The sequence below is a fragment of the Motacilla alba genome, chromosome 9, assembly GCF_015832195.1.
Source record: "Motacilla alba alba isolate MOTALB_02 chromosome 9, Motacilla_alba_V1.0_pri, whole genome shotgun sequence".
NCBI classification, from domain to species: Eukaryota; Metazoa; Chordata; class Aves; order Passeriformes; family Motacillidae; genus Motacilla; species Motacilla alba.
In genome coordinates, this window is record NC_052024.1 from 253,200 (window position 1) to 267,224 (window position 14,025).

The window sequence follows — 14,025 nt, forward strand, 5'->3', positions numbered from 1 at the left end:
CCCATATTTATATGGAGATTTATGGCTAAGTTTGGAATCTCATCCTGTTACGTGTTTTAATCCTGCCCTGACAAAAATCATTGGATTATGTACTTGGGAGATTTGGCTGGAATAAGTCATGCTTTTCCTATCCATATAAATCCAGCCAGAGTCCCAGGCTGCTGAGCCATGTACAGAGACAGACCTGGAGCAATGCAAACAGCATCTCTCTGGAGGTGTTCCCAGAACAGCCTTATCATGGGATCAGTGCTCTTCCAAAATGTAGTGCCTGATGCCCTTTTCTCCCAAAACGCTTCCAGAACAATGCAGGAACTGCTGCATGAAGCTCAGTTTTGGGCTAGGACCCCTGAGGCACCTCTTGCATATAAAAGTGATAATTTTCACAAGTGATTTCTGCAGTTGGCCCCACCTCCTCTCCCAATCCTGCACATTTGGGCTCCAAACTTTGTGCCAGGATAAGCACACAGTGATGCTGCTCACTGAGCTGGACCAGACTGCTGGCTTAGCTGGAAACAAATGATCCAAATAACACCTAGCTCAAAATGACCTTTGTGACCAGATCAACAACTTTCTTTGGGCCTCTTGCAATGCTACACCACCCAGGATAATGGAGAGAGGGCAGGATCGTGGCTGGAGCAGGGCCTTGAGGCTGATAGTGTTTCCCTGTCTCAGTTTCCCATCTGTCACATGTGAGAATTAGCAATCCCATTATTTTCTATTTTATCTACATTTAGAGGGAAAGGAGACAGCACCAGAGCCATCTTTCCACTATATTTTAGGCTCCTTAACCTGTGTTTATTTTAGTGGGATTCTTCCTGATATGGTTTTGCAGTCCAAATGGTGTCTTCTAGACAGTCTGTACTTTTTATTACTGTCAGGTAACAAGGTGAAAGAATGCTTTCTAAAATGCTTTGAGGCACAACACTAATAGTACCTTGACTTTAAAATGACTCAAGTGTAATTTAATCATTTAAGCTGCCCACCTTGACTGTCCAAGGGACACAAATCTCTGGGTTATTGAAAAGCAGACTCGTACCTTCCGTCATTTAAATAATGAATTTTAATTCACCCTCCTTAACATCTGCTTTTCTCCAGATTTCCAACAGATAAATGAAGAAGTGAGCACAGGGTTTATAAACTGGATCTTTACTTATACAGAGAGAGCCTTGCATTTTACATGGTGCAGAGCTGTCTGAGTGCTCAGCTCTGCACACTCTGCAATCACATCATGCTTCACTGTATTAAAAAAAATCAGGGTTTTCATGCTCTTGAAAGGATTTTATCATCCAACCATTAGTTACAATAAGGCAACTTCTGGGAGAAAACTGATTTCCAGAAATAATTTAAGCTGCTTTCATAAGACTTCTCTCTACATTAAGGATGGTAATAAATACTAAATAGCAAAATGCAGGCCAGGCTAAATGCAATTCTCATGTAAAGCACATTGTCACTTACAGCCTTTTCATTAAAGTCCTGTTATAAGTTTCTACCATGTCTGTTCTCTATGAAGATATGGAAAACCTGGACCTAAAGAAAAATTCTTTCAGCAGTGAGAATTTTCCTCCTATTACATACACTCTTACACTCTTACTTGTTTTCTCAAGTGTTTTCCATTCTCTTCCTTCACGGATGTGCTGAGCCAGAGCTGAAGTCCAGCAGGGATGTCTGTGCTCTGCTCAGAGCTGCCTGCAGCCACCACAATGGCCCTGGCAGACCCGAGAGATGCCTGGAATTCTCTTTTCTACTCCAGTGTCAGCAGGTGAGGCAGTCAAGCCACACTCTGCAAACTGAGCCCCTTAGAGTTTGTACAACCTTCGTCAACTAAGGACTTTTACACCAGCTGAAGGTACCTCCTTTCAGCCTACGCCTGAAATGATAATATTGTTGGATATAGCTGCTATCATTGTTTGATTTCAAGATAATAATTTCGTGGTTTAGGTCTTGTTCATAGTGGTATGCACTGAGTGACTGTCATTTGCAGTTCAGGTCTGTAACAGCACAAAGCAAAGTTCTTTTGGCTGCTAATACAGCTTCATAGAGGAGGCAAAAGTGTTTGACTTTAGCTATTATATAAATATAATTTTTATAATATTTATATATAATTTATATATATAGTATTTATATAATATTTATATATTTAGCTACTATATAAATAATTAACATATTTATTTTCATTTAAATGTTAGTATTTGATGAAATCAAGCCTTGGTCGATCTCTCAGCTTTAATATCATTGCCGTGATAAAGATGCATATTGGGGCAGATGGATTTTCATCTGCTCTTCTAGAGCCCAGCCAGCTGAATAAAGACATAGAATCAAAGTCATGATTGTTTCTGTGATCTTAACTAAGCAATTTTGAAGTTGAAAACATTCAGATTTTATGACAATGCTACTACTCCCACTCACCTTTACCTCCCTTTCTTAATCTCCACTGATAACTTATAATTTTACTGCCAACCATTTTCCCTGGAAATTGCTTCTCCATTTTTTTATAATTTAGTAACACTGGCTGAAATTTTTCATTTACAAAAATTATTTCCTAAAGGTTAGTGTATTGATCCTAACATATCTGCAGCACTGCTGGGTGGTTATCAGAGCAAAGGCAAGTCCTACACCAGAACACCCAGAACCAAAATCCAGGCATTTAAATGGAAAAAACTGCTAAATTACTACTGTAGCTCAGACAGAAACCAGGCAAAGAGACAGAGAAGACGAGAATTAATGTCTACACCATCAGGGCTTCATAAAAACAGGATATCAGAGCAGGAGAGACATCTGATCTCAAAAGATGAAGGGATTATTGTGTGGCCATTGCTTTGTCAGATACAGAATCTTAAAACTCTGAAAAAAATACAGCAGTATCTTCAAGGATTTAACCTGCCTTTCAAAATTGACTTCTGCATTTTACACAAAGTTATCAAAAAGCCCAAAAATGGAGGAAAAAATTAGGAAATATTTCTCTACCAGGTCAGCTCTCATCTGAAGTTCATGTTTTTTAAATATTTTTTGCCCAGAATATTATTTTACTTTTTGTTTGTTTGTCCTCTGGCACAGCACTGAGCAGCAGAACAGAAAGCTGAGTCAGGAGGACTGAAACACAACATGGAGATTCATTTCCCTTCAAATCCTATGGTCTTCCTGTGATGGCAAATCTACTCCGGAAATCTCCCTACAGTGTCACACCACTATTTGTAGCAGAGGGAAGAAAAAAAGGAGAAAGAGATGGAATGAGGAAGAAGGAAAAATTGAGAGAGAAATCGGAACAGGAGAGAAAAAAATTTAAAAGAAGACAGGGAGAAAGTATGAAGTAGAGTGAAAACAAATGGAAAAGAAGGATGGAGCAGCTGTCAAATATCATCACTATCTCCATTTTCATTGCTACAATCCAAAGTGAGCCAGCTGAGCTGAATCCAAGTTCTGCATGCTTACAGGTCACAAGGAGCTGGTGCCTTGCTTGCAAAAACATTATTATGTCAACTGAACTCCATACTCATACCACATAATTTCTGCAGAGATTTTTCAGAGTAGGTTTCACGATCACAGCCCTTCCCGATGTAATTGGTCTGCAGTTCAATGGTGGTGTGGATTGAGGACACTGGTCCATCACACGTTTCTAGGTGGATGCTGGGAAACAAGGGTATGCTGCCAGAGCCAGGCCTGTATTCAATCCGTTTGTTCCAGTCTGGAAAAACAAACAAATCAAAACCAAGATCCAATGGTGAGTAAAAAAAAGCAAAGGGAGTTATATAATTTAAAATTACATATTGCTCTCAAAGGACACTGTCTAATGCAAAAATAAGAGTCTGAAGCTGGCATCAATAAGCTACTGTCCTAAAAAAATTGGATTTCAGCCCTGTTTTTCTAATAGTGTCAGGCTCACTTAGTAACACTACTGCTGGTTGAGTCACACAAGCAGGGGCTACACACATCTCCTGACAAGAAGTGCTAATTGGTGTCAGTCTGGAGCTGCAGTGCCCACCTTCCGTGACAGACTACAAGCTGACTCTGCAGGGAGGAGGTTGTCTGCTGCGCCCAATTTGGTCAGATTTCACAGCGCTGTGATGAGAACAAATACCTCCAAAGGCCAGGCTACACACGTCAGTCTAATATAACACCTCTGTAGTGCCACTTCTTGTCTTTGAACATCTTCCTAATTTTGTGAAGCACTGATGACAGGAAGTTCCAGCTGAAAGGATGACTCCTGCTTCCAGCCAGATCTGACTAATCTGTGTTTATGCAGATGCCTCAGAGCCGTCAACATTTAAACAATCCCCTGCCTCAGGCAGCCACCTGTTTGTGCCACACATACCCCCCGGAGCTGCTCAACTGAAGCATTTTAATGCTTGAAATCAAATTAATTATGGTGCTTGCAACACGCTTCAGAGCAAACCCAAAAAAGCAGCCGTAATTACAAACATGTATTTCAGATGTCTTTACAGCTCATATTTTCATCAAGTCACAGAATGGCTGGAGTTGGAAGGGATCCTCAAAGCTCACTTACTCCATCCCACTGCCGTGGGCAGGGACACCTGCCACTAAACCAGGTTCCTCAAAGTCCCATCCAGCCTGATCTCAGGTTGAGGAATAGGGCATCCACAGCTTCTCTGGGCAACCTGTGCCATGCCTCAGCATTCTTATAGGAAAAAAAATAAATTCATATCTCCAATCTAAATCCAACTTAAAGCTATTGCCTCTTGTCCTGTCACTACAGGTCTCACTAAAATCTTTTTATTTCTTATAAGAAAATCTTTCTTATAAGTCTCCTTCAAGCACTGAAGGCCTCAGCAAGATAGCCATGGAGCCTTCTTCACAATGAACAACCCCAGCTTTCACTCTGTCCTGAAAGGAGAGATGCTCCAGCCTTCTGGCCGTGTTCATGGCCCTTCCCCTCATTGCTTTAACAAGTTCAAATCTTTCTAGGTAAAAGAAGACTTCGGAAATGGAAAAGTTCTAGGTCTTGGCAGTCAACAAAATCCCTCAAAGCAAATGGATCAAGATTTGTTCTAAATATCAGTGGAAGGGAAAACTAATAGTGGATACAAATATGTATGTATGCATTTAGCAGGTGAAGGAGTATGTGTTTTTCAACAGATCTCATTTCAGAAAGCTTGAAAAATGTTGCTATTTCTCAGGTCTTAAACTGCATTAAATTAAACATTTACAAGAAATTCTGAACATTCATGCAAACACTGTGAAGTGTGAGGAAGTCACTAATCTGGAGTCCAGGCAATGACGCTACAACCACAGGTCTGCATTTCAGAATTCTCTGATCTTCTTTCTGACATAACCCAATTGGTTTTTACTAAAATCTTTAGGACTAGTACATCATGACTAAGACAACCATGACTGCCTGTGCACATATAACTGAGTTACTATTTCAGTTGTAATTTTCATGTAATTCACTCCGTTTGTTCCACGTTAAGTTAGACTTGATCTACAGTGTTGCAAGATTTCTCTGCAATTGTCGGTTTAAACAGTTCCATTAGAATTTCAAGTACCATATATGGGACATCATTACAATAATAGGTTTCTGTTCCCTCTCCACGGCCGAAATTTGAGGTTAACACTTTTCCAATAGAACAAGAGCAGCAAATTCTTTGAGGTATTTCAGGTAAAAATGAATTAATTTGTTGGTTTTATGCAAACTAATAATATATGAACTATCAATCTTTATAATCTCTTATTCACCAGTTCAGGCATTGTATTCCTCTACCCCAAAAGGAAAATAAAGTCTTATATATGTCTGGAACCTTTCTGACTATTTCAGCAGCTTTCAGCCACATTTTCATTTCTCAGCCATACCAAATGGACCAGTACTCATGCAAAATATTCATTAGTGGATGTGAGATGTGACTGAATTATAAACTGCAAGGTGCCTGAAGCTGCACACTCGCCTCCAGCTATACAAGGAGTGTCCTATAAAACTCACACCACATAAAATGCCACTGCTCAAGAGGAAGAATGGTGGGAGGCCTCTGTTTCTGCCACAAGAACTGCAAGAGGTATTTTGTTTCATATTTGTTTTCAGCTTGACAGAAGTGGAAATTTGTACCCAGAGATCATAAACCCTGCACCTCCCTAAATCACTCACATTCATCTCAGTTCTAAATTGTAAAACATCAACTAGACTTGAACCAGTGTCTTTGTACCTTGGTCTACTGCATCGCCACAGACCAATCCTCATCCTAAACTGCACCAGCACTTCCTTCACTGACTAAGTGCAGATTTAGGAATTCCACCAAGAAGTCTCTCTCCATGCCAAAGGAATTCCCAGACAGGCTTGAGGCAATACTGGGGCAGGTTTCCATCCTGTGATGGCAGAACCATCCCTAAAGGCTCTGATAAAAATCAGCTGGCTTACTTCCATAGAACCTGCCCCCAAGCACTCAGCTCCCAGAGCTGTGAAGCTGAGGCCAGCACCCTCTCCATCTCACCACCAGTGCAGGCAGCAACGCTGGGAAGTGCACAGAGCTGGAACAAGCAACAGTAAGTGGTAGTAACAGTAGGAAGAAATGATTGTGACAGTAACCCAAGTCCTTAATTTAATTTTGAATGGTGTGAATGTCATTAATTTGCTTTCTCTCAGAATAACATCCCACATTGGACTTATTCAAAAGATCAGCACCTTCCCTTCAGGAATGTGGTGGGAATTTTTCATTTCCTCTGGAGTGACTCACAGGAAAAGTCTCATGTAACCTGAGTCTGAAAATACCTCTGAATTTAGGTTTTTTTCTAGATATGTTCAGATACATAACCCCACCTGAACTGGCAGGCTGCACTTAGATTAACTAAACCCAACCAATGCAGCTCCTGCTTTGACACAAACCTGACCCAAGTCCTCCTAGAACACCACATTACAGAGCAAACTCAGGAAAGTAAATGCTGTCAGGGTAGAAGACTGATCCCAGGGGAAAAGTCTGAATAAAACTAGCACTGTTTAGTCCTGCAGCCACTGTTTTGATTTTATAATTCAGCAGGCTTTTGCGTGCTTGCCACTTGTGGCATAAAGCTGCCCCAGACATTGCAAGACAGCCCCAGCTGTGTTATCCCTACAATTAGAGTGCAAATATCACCATGTCAAGCTTGTGGTTCCAATTTCATCCATTATAAAGCAACTATGTAAACATGCATCTTGATTGCTGAGATACTCCAACGATCCCAAGATCAAAATGGATCAAACTTCATGACAGTTTGACCCTTTAAATGTAAATCCCAATGCTGTAAACAATTTTTCCTTTTAACCACAGATGCATAATGTAACGTTCCTTGATCTCTAAACGTAAGGTTTTCTGTACTGTCTTTGTGATCCATGTTTTATATCTCATTTAATTTCTAACGCTAGTTGACATGAGGGATTTAATCTGATTTTTTTTCCTTGAAGGAGATCATGCAGAGGAGGTATGACGTGGTTCACGTCTCCTACATGCGTGTGGCCATAAACTTTGATTCCATTTCACGGTGTTAAAAATGATGGAGATGTAATTAAAGATAATTGTAACACAATGAAATATGAAACTTCTCTCCTGTTGCACTGAAGATATGCATCTTGGCAGCTAAATGTAACATAAAATTTATGTGGTGCCGTTAGTGAGTCTCTGCAGCATCCCTACATAATTGCTGGAACAGAAGGTTCCCAGAGCAGTGTAATTGGTATCTCTTCTGTTTCCTCTGCAGCATTTTCACATCTGTGCTGTTTATGTAGGCTAGAGACTTGGCTAAAGGTTACTCTAGTGCCTTTTTTCTGTGAAATAAGATGAGTGACTTGTTAAGGAAATTATAATCAGGTCTGACTCAGTTAAAGGGTTTCCACAGCAAAGAGAAACCTCAAACTAATGTCCGAAGCTCTCCTGGTTTGCTAAGAGATTTAAGAGCATATCTCAAAGCATAAACAAATATTCAAACACTTTTTCCTTGTGCAGCATGTTGATAGTTTTAAAAAGACAAACAAAAAAGGGACAGAGATTTGTGCTTAGTACAGGACAGTGGAAAGGCTGCTGCTGCAGGAGCTGGCAAACCCAACGGAGTAACTGTAGTGCCTGACCTACTGACACTGAATATTCCATCAAGTGATAAAGTTCCCTGATCTAATGGTGCTTAATTATGTGAAATAAACATGTAAGAATCTAAAAACCATGAAACAGCACGGCTTAAGCTATTATTTGTCATGAGATTTCATTTGAATAAGGTATTTCGCACCGTGTCAGAGCCCCAAGGGCACTAATAAACCCTCATGAACCTCCACAAGCTTCACCTAGGGCCTCCATTTGCCCTGCATGGGCCTGGAGCTCCGTTTAAGCTCAGCCCCATCAGACTGGGCTGCAGGTGCTGGTCTGTCTCAGCCACAGCATCTCTGGATCCAGGAGCCAGCCCAGGGCTTGCTGCTCTGGCTTGACAGAGCCTCAGCACTGTGGACCGGGTCAGCGGCCGTGGATCCCAACCCTCATCCGTGGATCCCAGCCCTCATCCGTGGATCCCAGCCTTCATCTGTGGATCCCAGCCTTCATCTGTGGATCCCAGCCCTCATCCGTGGATCCCAACCCTCATCCGTGGATCCCAGCCTTCATCCGTGGATCCCAGCCCTCATCCGTGGATCCCAGCCCTCATCCGTGGATCCCAGCCCTCATCCGTGGAACCCAGCCCTCATCCCTGTCACGGATTGCAGTTAGCTTGTAGCTGCCAAATAAATTTGGTCATATCAGACCTTCACCCTCGGCCAGCCTAGAGGTGAAACAAGTCCTCAGCTGAGGCAGGGATAGGTTGGATCCAAATCTACACAGGGACTTCACCTACCACGTTCCATCCTAAGCTGCAGACATCTCCCTGGTCAGGATCTGGGCTGTGAGGGGATCGGAGCAGCCAGCAGCTGAGGCCGGGGCGTTTCAGGGCCCCAGTGTGAACCAGGTTTGGACAGTAAAGCTCGCGGCTGTCGCACGGAGCTCTGAGGTGTGTGTGTCCTTCCCGTCTCCCACCACTGACCCCACGGAACACGTGGCCCCACACACAATAGACTCCCCCTGCTGGGACCTGCCTCCTCCCCAGGAGGGGGGATCTGGCATCTTGGCTGAGCCAGGCCCCCTTCTCTGGGTCTGCCCTGCTCCCCTCAGCAGGGTCAGGGCTTGGCCCTAGGTGACAAATACATCACCCCACCCTGCCAGCTCTGTTATTACAATTGGCTCTCTGCTTGCTTTCCTTGGGGAAATAACCTTCTTCTTGCCAGGTTTGAGTTGGTCACAGGCTTCTAATGTCTTTGCTGGAGTCTGCAAAGTGCTTCTCAGATTCTCAAAGACAGATTCTGAAACACTGCATGAAGTAGTTACCCAAATCAGTGAACTGAGTATCATAACTCCTGTGGAAAGCTTTAAATTTTTCAGTCCAAGGTCTAAGAATATGTGGCACTATTTACATGCAGAGAAAAAAAAATCATAAGGAAAAGCTTCAAACCAAACTGGATACCCCACAGTGCTTCAACTTTTGGACAGAGGTAATGTTAACGGAACGATGCTGTCAGCTGCATCTCAGAGATAAGAAACTTCTCAATGAAATGATAATTGCCCCAGTAAAGCTCAGGAGAATCTTGGAGTGAAAATTCAAAAAAAGAAATTACTAGTTTTGTGGTTGCAAATACAGAAATATTAACAAAGGAGTTATCTTCCGCAGAGTTATATGGAAATAAAAATCTAGTTGAATAGGTCTAAAATGAATAGGGGTTTTGTATCACTTAAGATGGAAAAGACTGGCTTCAGTATTTCAGTCCTCACAGATAAGCAGAACAGCCTGCAGAGTGGGCAGTAATGGGTTACTCTGCAAATGTGAAGCTCATGGTACACAGGGAACTAACTGGTAATGATCCCTGTGAGTCTGCCTTGGGAGTGTTATTTGATATTTCCATTTGCAGTCCTGGCACTAGACCAGGGCCGTGTTAGTTACTGCTGCCAGTGAAGGGAAAGGAAGGCAGTGCCACACGAGAAGTCAGTCTAGAAAGATGATATCCTAAACACAGAATAAGATGACCTTGAGAACTGGTGTTACAGAAATACTTAGTAATGCTACAAATGATACAAAGTGCTCAGGAAGTTCAGCAAACTTCTGAGAAATCACTGAAAAACAATAAATGGAAAAAGAACTGATTTCATTAAGACAAGAAAGCATTTCCACAGGCCACCAGTCTGATACAGCCAGCAAAAGCAAGGCAGTCCTGGAATATCTAAAGCACTGTTTTCAGTAAGAGGCCATGGTGAAAAGAAACATGGGAGGATCTGGAGTGCTCAGGGAAGATGTATTTAATTATAATGCAGACACAGAACTTACTAAAGAGAGCCTATCTGAAAAATTAGATTGGAACAGGTATGACTGCTTTCTCTGAGTATGTCTGTTAGTTAAAGCAAAGTAAAAATGACGTAGATACAAGTAAAAAACAAATATGCATGCACAGCAGTGCCAAGCCTAGACTGGCATAAAGACTATCTGCTTCACAATAAATTTCATTTATAAAAACATGGGTGAATATCCTACAGCTAAGACAACACAAGGATGGTGTTTGGAGCTGCTAGGTGTGTGCACAAGAGTAATGCAAATTGATTTATGTTTAGTGCAGAAATTACTTGGCCCTTTTAAATTGCTCTGGAAGACTGAGAATATTACCCTCATCAGCAAGGTTTCTGCACTTGACCAGCCTCCTCCAAATAATCAATTGCCTTAGTAATCATATTCCTCCTTGTTAAAAGCATTGGCAGAATGAAAGCCAATATGGTTCTGGTTTTCCTCAGTAAATGGATCTTACTAGAAAGCCCCCATGAAAACCATTCTGAAGTCACTCAGCATCTACTGCAAACAACATCTCTGAGGAATGTTGACTCAGAAGTGATGTGAGATCATTCTGCTACTGAAATGGAAGGTCCTGCCCTTCTTTGTACAAAAGAAGGATTTTATTTCAGCAGGAAGAGCAAGCTGATCTGACTGCACATGACCTCTGAATGCCTCTCCAGCCTTAAAGAGGTGCTAGGAATGTGCCTTTAGGAAGGGCCCAGGTCACCTTAGTGGGCCCAACATGCCTTAGGAAGGAAATGATCTTTGCACTAACTAACAACCTTTTTAGAATACTTTAATAATCTACTGGGTGAATAAACAGAGAGAAGCTTTTACTTAAAAACTCTTTTTTAAGCCAGCATTATGTAAAAGTAATTGAATTTTTCAGGACTATTTCTTTTAAGATGAATTTTTAAAGAACTTCAACCTTATTCTCTTTCTTGGGTAGTTGAGTGTGGATGCATATGGGTTCACAGACCTTGGAAGATAAATGCAAGAAATCTTTTCAGACTGGTAAAACACTTGAGGCTGGATGCTGTGAAATCCTGTTTTCTATTTGGAGTCCTAACTGTCCAACTGCAGGTTAGTCACTATTGCCAATGCAAGGCCATATGAAATTTGGCATGGAAGAAGTCTCCTTTCATGAGGGGAAACAAAGTGACTTTTGAGTTTTGGGCTGTTGTTCCACACTCATCTCCCCAGGACGCACAGCCAGTCTTCCCTCTTGTGAGCTCTCTGACACTTTCCCAGGGTATTCAGTTGGTTGCTTCGGAGAAGTTTTCTTTCTTCTAACAACTATTTTCTGTCTGAAATCAATTGCATTTTAAGGAGCAACCTCACTTGCGGTTTAATTGTCAATATTTGAGCAGACCTCTGACAGTCTCAAAAAATATTTTTCAAGTTTTTGGGTCCATGATTCTGCCCTTTTTTTTTTTTTTTTTTGAGGCTACACTCTTTTTCTCCCCACACACTACATTGGTCACCAGAGAGCCTGGTACAGGAATAATTGTTTTCAATTTTTTGCTACCTTGCATCACATCGGGTTACATTTTTAATTTCCATTTGTAATCCCACTATGGGGGGACAGCAACAGTTTTGTGAGAACTGTTCCTGAAAGTAACAGAAATGTGGCAAAAGATTACAATACCATAAATGAACTAAAGGAAACCTGGTCTAGATTACAGGACTTTGTCTATCTTCACCTCATGATATTTAATGAAAATACTTTATGGACATTTAGTACTGGGGTGCCACAAGTCTGTCCACCCTGCTTTGAATAAGGAAGATGTAACTTTACAGAAATCCGTATCTGTGACATTAAAAAACTGGAGGTGAATGCCCAAGAAGAAGTGTAGTGTGAGCTTTGTGCCCACAGAACTGAGACCAGGCAGAGCCCTGGAGGGAGGGACAGAACCTGGGGAAGGTGTTGAAGCTAACAGGCTTTTGCTTGGGATGGAAACCCCATAATTGTGTTTTAAAATGTTTTAAACCAAAAATCAAAGTATCTTCAACTGCAAATTGAGCCATTATGGTGTCAGGAGTACTGTCACCATCCAGCTTTTCTTGGTAATGCAGTCCTTTACCCACCTGGCAGGACATGGTCACTCCACTGTTTGGAAATCATGGACATGAAAACACAGCTGGCATGAAGAGATTTTTTAGCACACCTCTAGAAGTCACTTGACAAAACTCACTAATGAGAATTTCCAATTAAAATAACTGATTAGGAATTAATTCAGCCCATTGATTTACATTTTTAGCTTGCTCAGTATACGAATAACACTCCAGAGTGGTCTGCTCAGAAAGCAGATGCCAGCTTGGGTCAAGTCTGTTTCTAGAGTAGCCTCTGAAGAGCGAGGAGGGTTTTTTTGCTGAAAATGTCTGTGTGGGGATCTGGCTGCTGGTGTATTAATGCCCATCATCAGAGAGCAGGGAAGCAGCTCCTGGATTTAATGAAGACTTCAATGCTGTTAGCCCAAGTAAATATTGATTAAAAGAAAGCACCTTGGCTTGTGGAGCCTTATTTGCTCTGCCACAAATCAGTCACATGCTGTTGGCCTCAAGAAACAGGAATAATTTTGAATTGTTTTACATCAGCCTGTTCTTTCCTGTCCCAGCCCTGCACAGTGGAGGTTATCTGAAGGGCATCTACACTGAAATTGGCTGCAATAAAATTTTTAATACTGAAGTTGCATTAGACTACTCCAATCTCTATTCATGATAGTTACATAAACAAGTGCACAATATTTCAAATTACAAAAGCCATTAACTTTTAGGAACTAAGTGCCCAATGCCATAAATTGAAAATCTGAGTATTTATTTGTTCAGGATAACACTGAAGAACAAGAAAAAAAAATCACGTATTTTAGAAGCATCTCTATTATAACCAAAGACTCAGAATATTCCTCTTTTCTGTCAAAAACCTCCCATTATTTTACTTCCTGAAGTCATCCAATTTTTACAAATATAGCATTATTTCAAAGAAGATGGAGCAAACCTGCTGGCTGCCCCTTTGTGGGGAGGTCGCAGAGCAACAGACACAGGGAAGAACATTATAAATATCTTCCATTTCCAGTCTCCAAATTTCCTCTTTAACTACTACAAATACTCTGGGAAAGTTTTGCTTATTTGATCTTATTTTTTTCCCTAGAAACAGGTGATTTTTACTGGCTCAAACTGGCAAACAGCATCACCTGCATGAATTTCTCCACCTTTAAAAATAATAGGTATAAAAAAATCTCATTAGGAGAAATGTATAAATGTCTGGGATGCTTATGTTGTAGCTCATTTCCAAATTACAATTAACGAATTAATAATAATTAAGCACTGAAGCCCTAACTACCCAATTATTTACTTAAAGACCTTCTACCCTGAGTAGGAGACATCCCTTTGCATTTTGTGCTCCTTGACCTGGGGATGTGCCAAGGAGGTGAAGAGTCATGTGTTTGACAGATAGAAAGGTACAAGTAACACGAACAAAGCATCAAAAAAAAAACCCCAAACCCCCACCAAACCTGTCTGAGGTTGTTCCTTTTCCTTTTATTGGCTGCCTAGTGTCTAAACCCACCTGATGGAACCAGTTGCAAGCGTAACACCCACATGAACTGTGAAATAATACTGGCAAGAGAAATACACCATTACCACCTTTGCAATACTTATTCAATCAATAAAATACCTGAATAAAAAAAAAATAGAACTGAAAAAGATATTAATCCATTA

The 14,025-nt window shown here is 41.2% G+C and overlaps 1 protein-coding gene across 1 annotated transcript in view; it reads right to left on the reverse strand.

Annotated features, from left to right (window-relative positions):
- The window catches only part of CLSTN2 (calsyntenin 2), a 322,820-nt gene that overhangs the window by 60,225 nt on the left and 248,570 nt on the right, over positions 1-14,025 (reverse strand). The window contains exon 6 of the mRNA XM_038146273.1: positions 3,497-3,682. Within this exon, the coding sequence (XP_038002201.1) occupies positions 3,497-3,682 (186 nt within the window). The remainder of the gene's footprint in view (positions 1-3,496; positions 3,683-14,025) is intronic.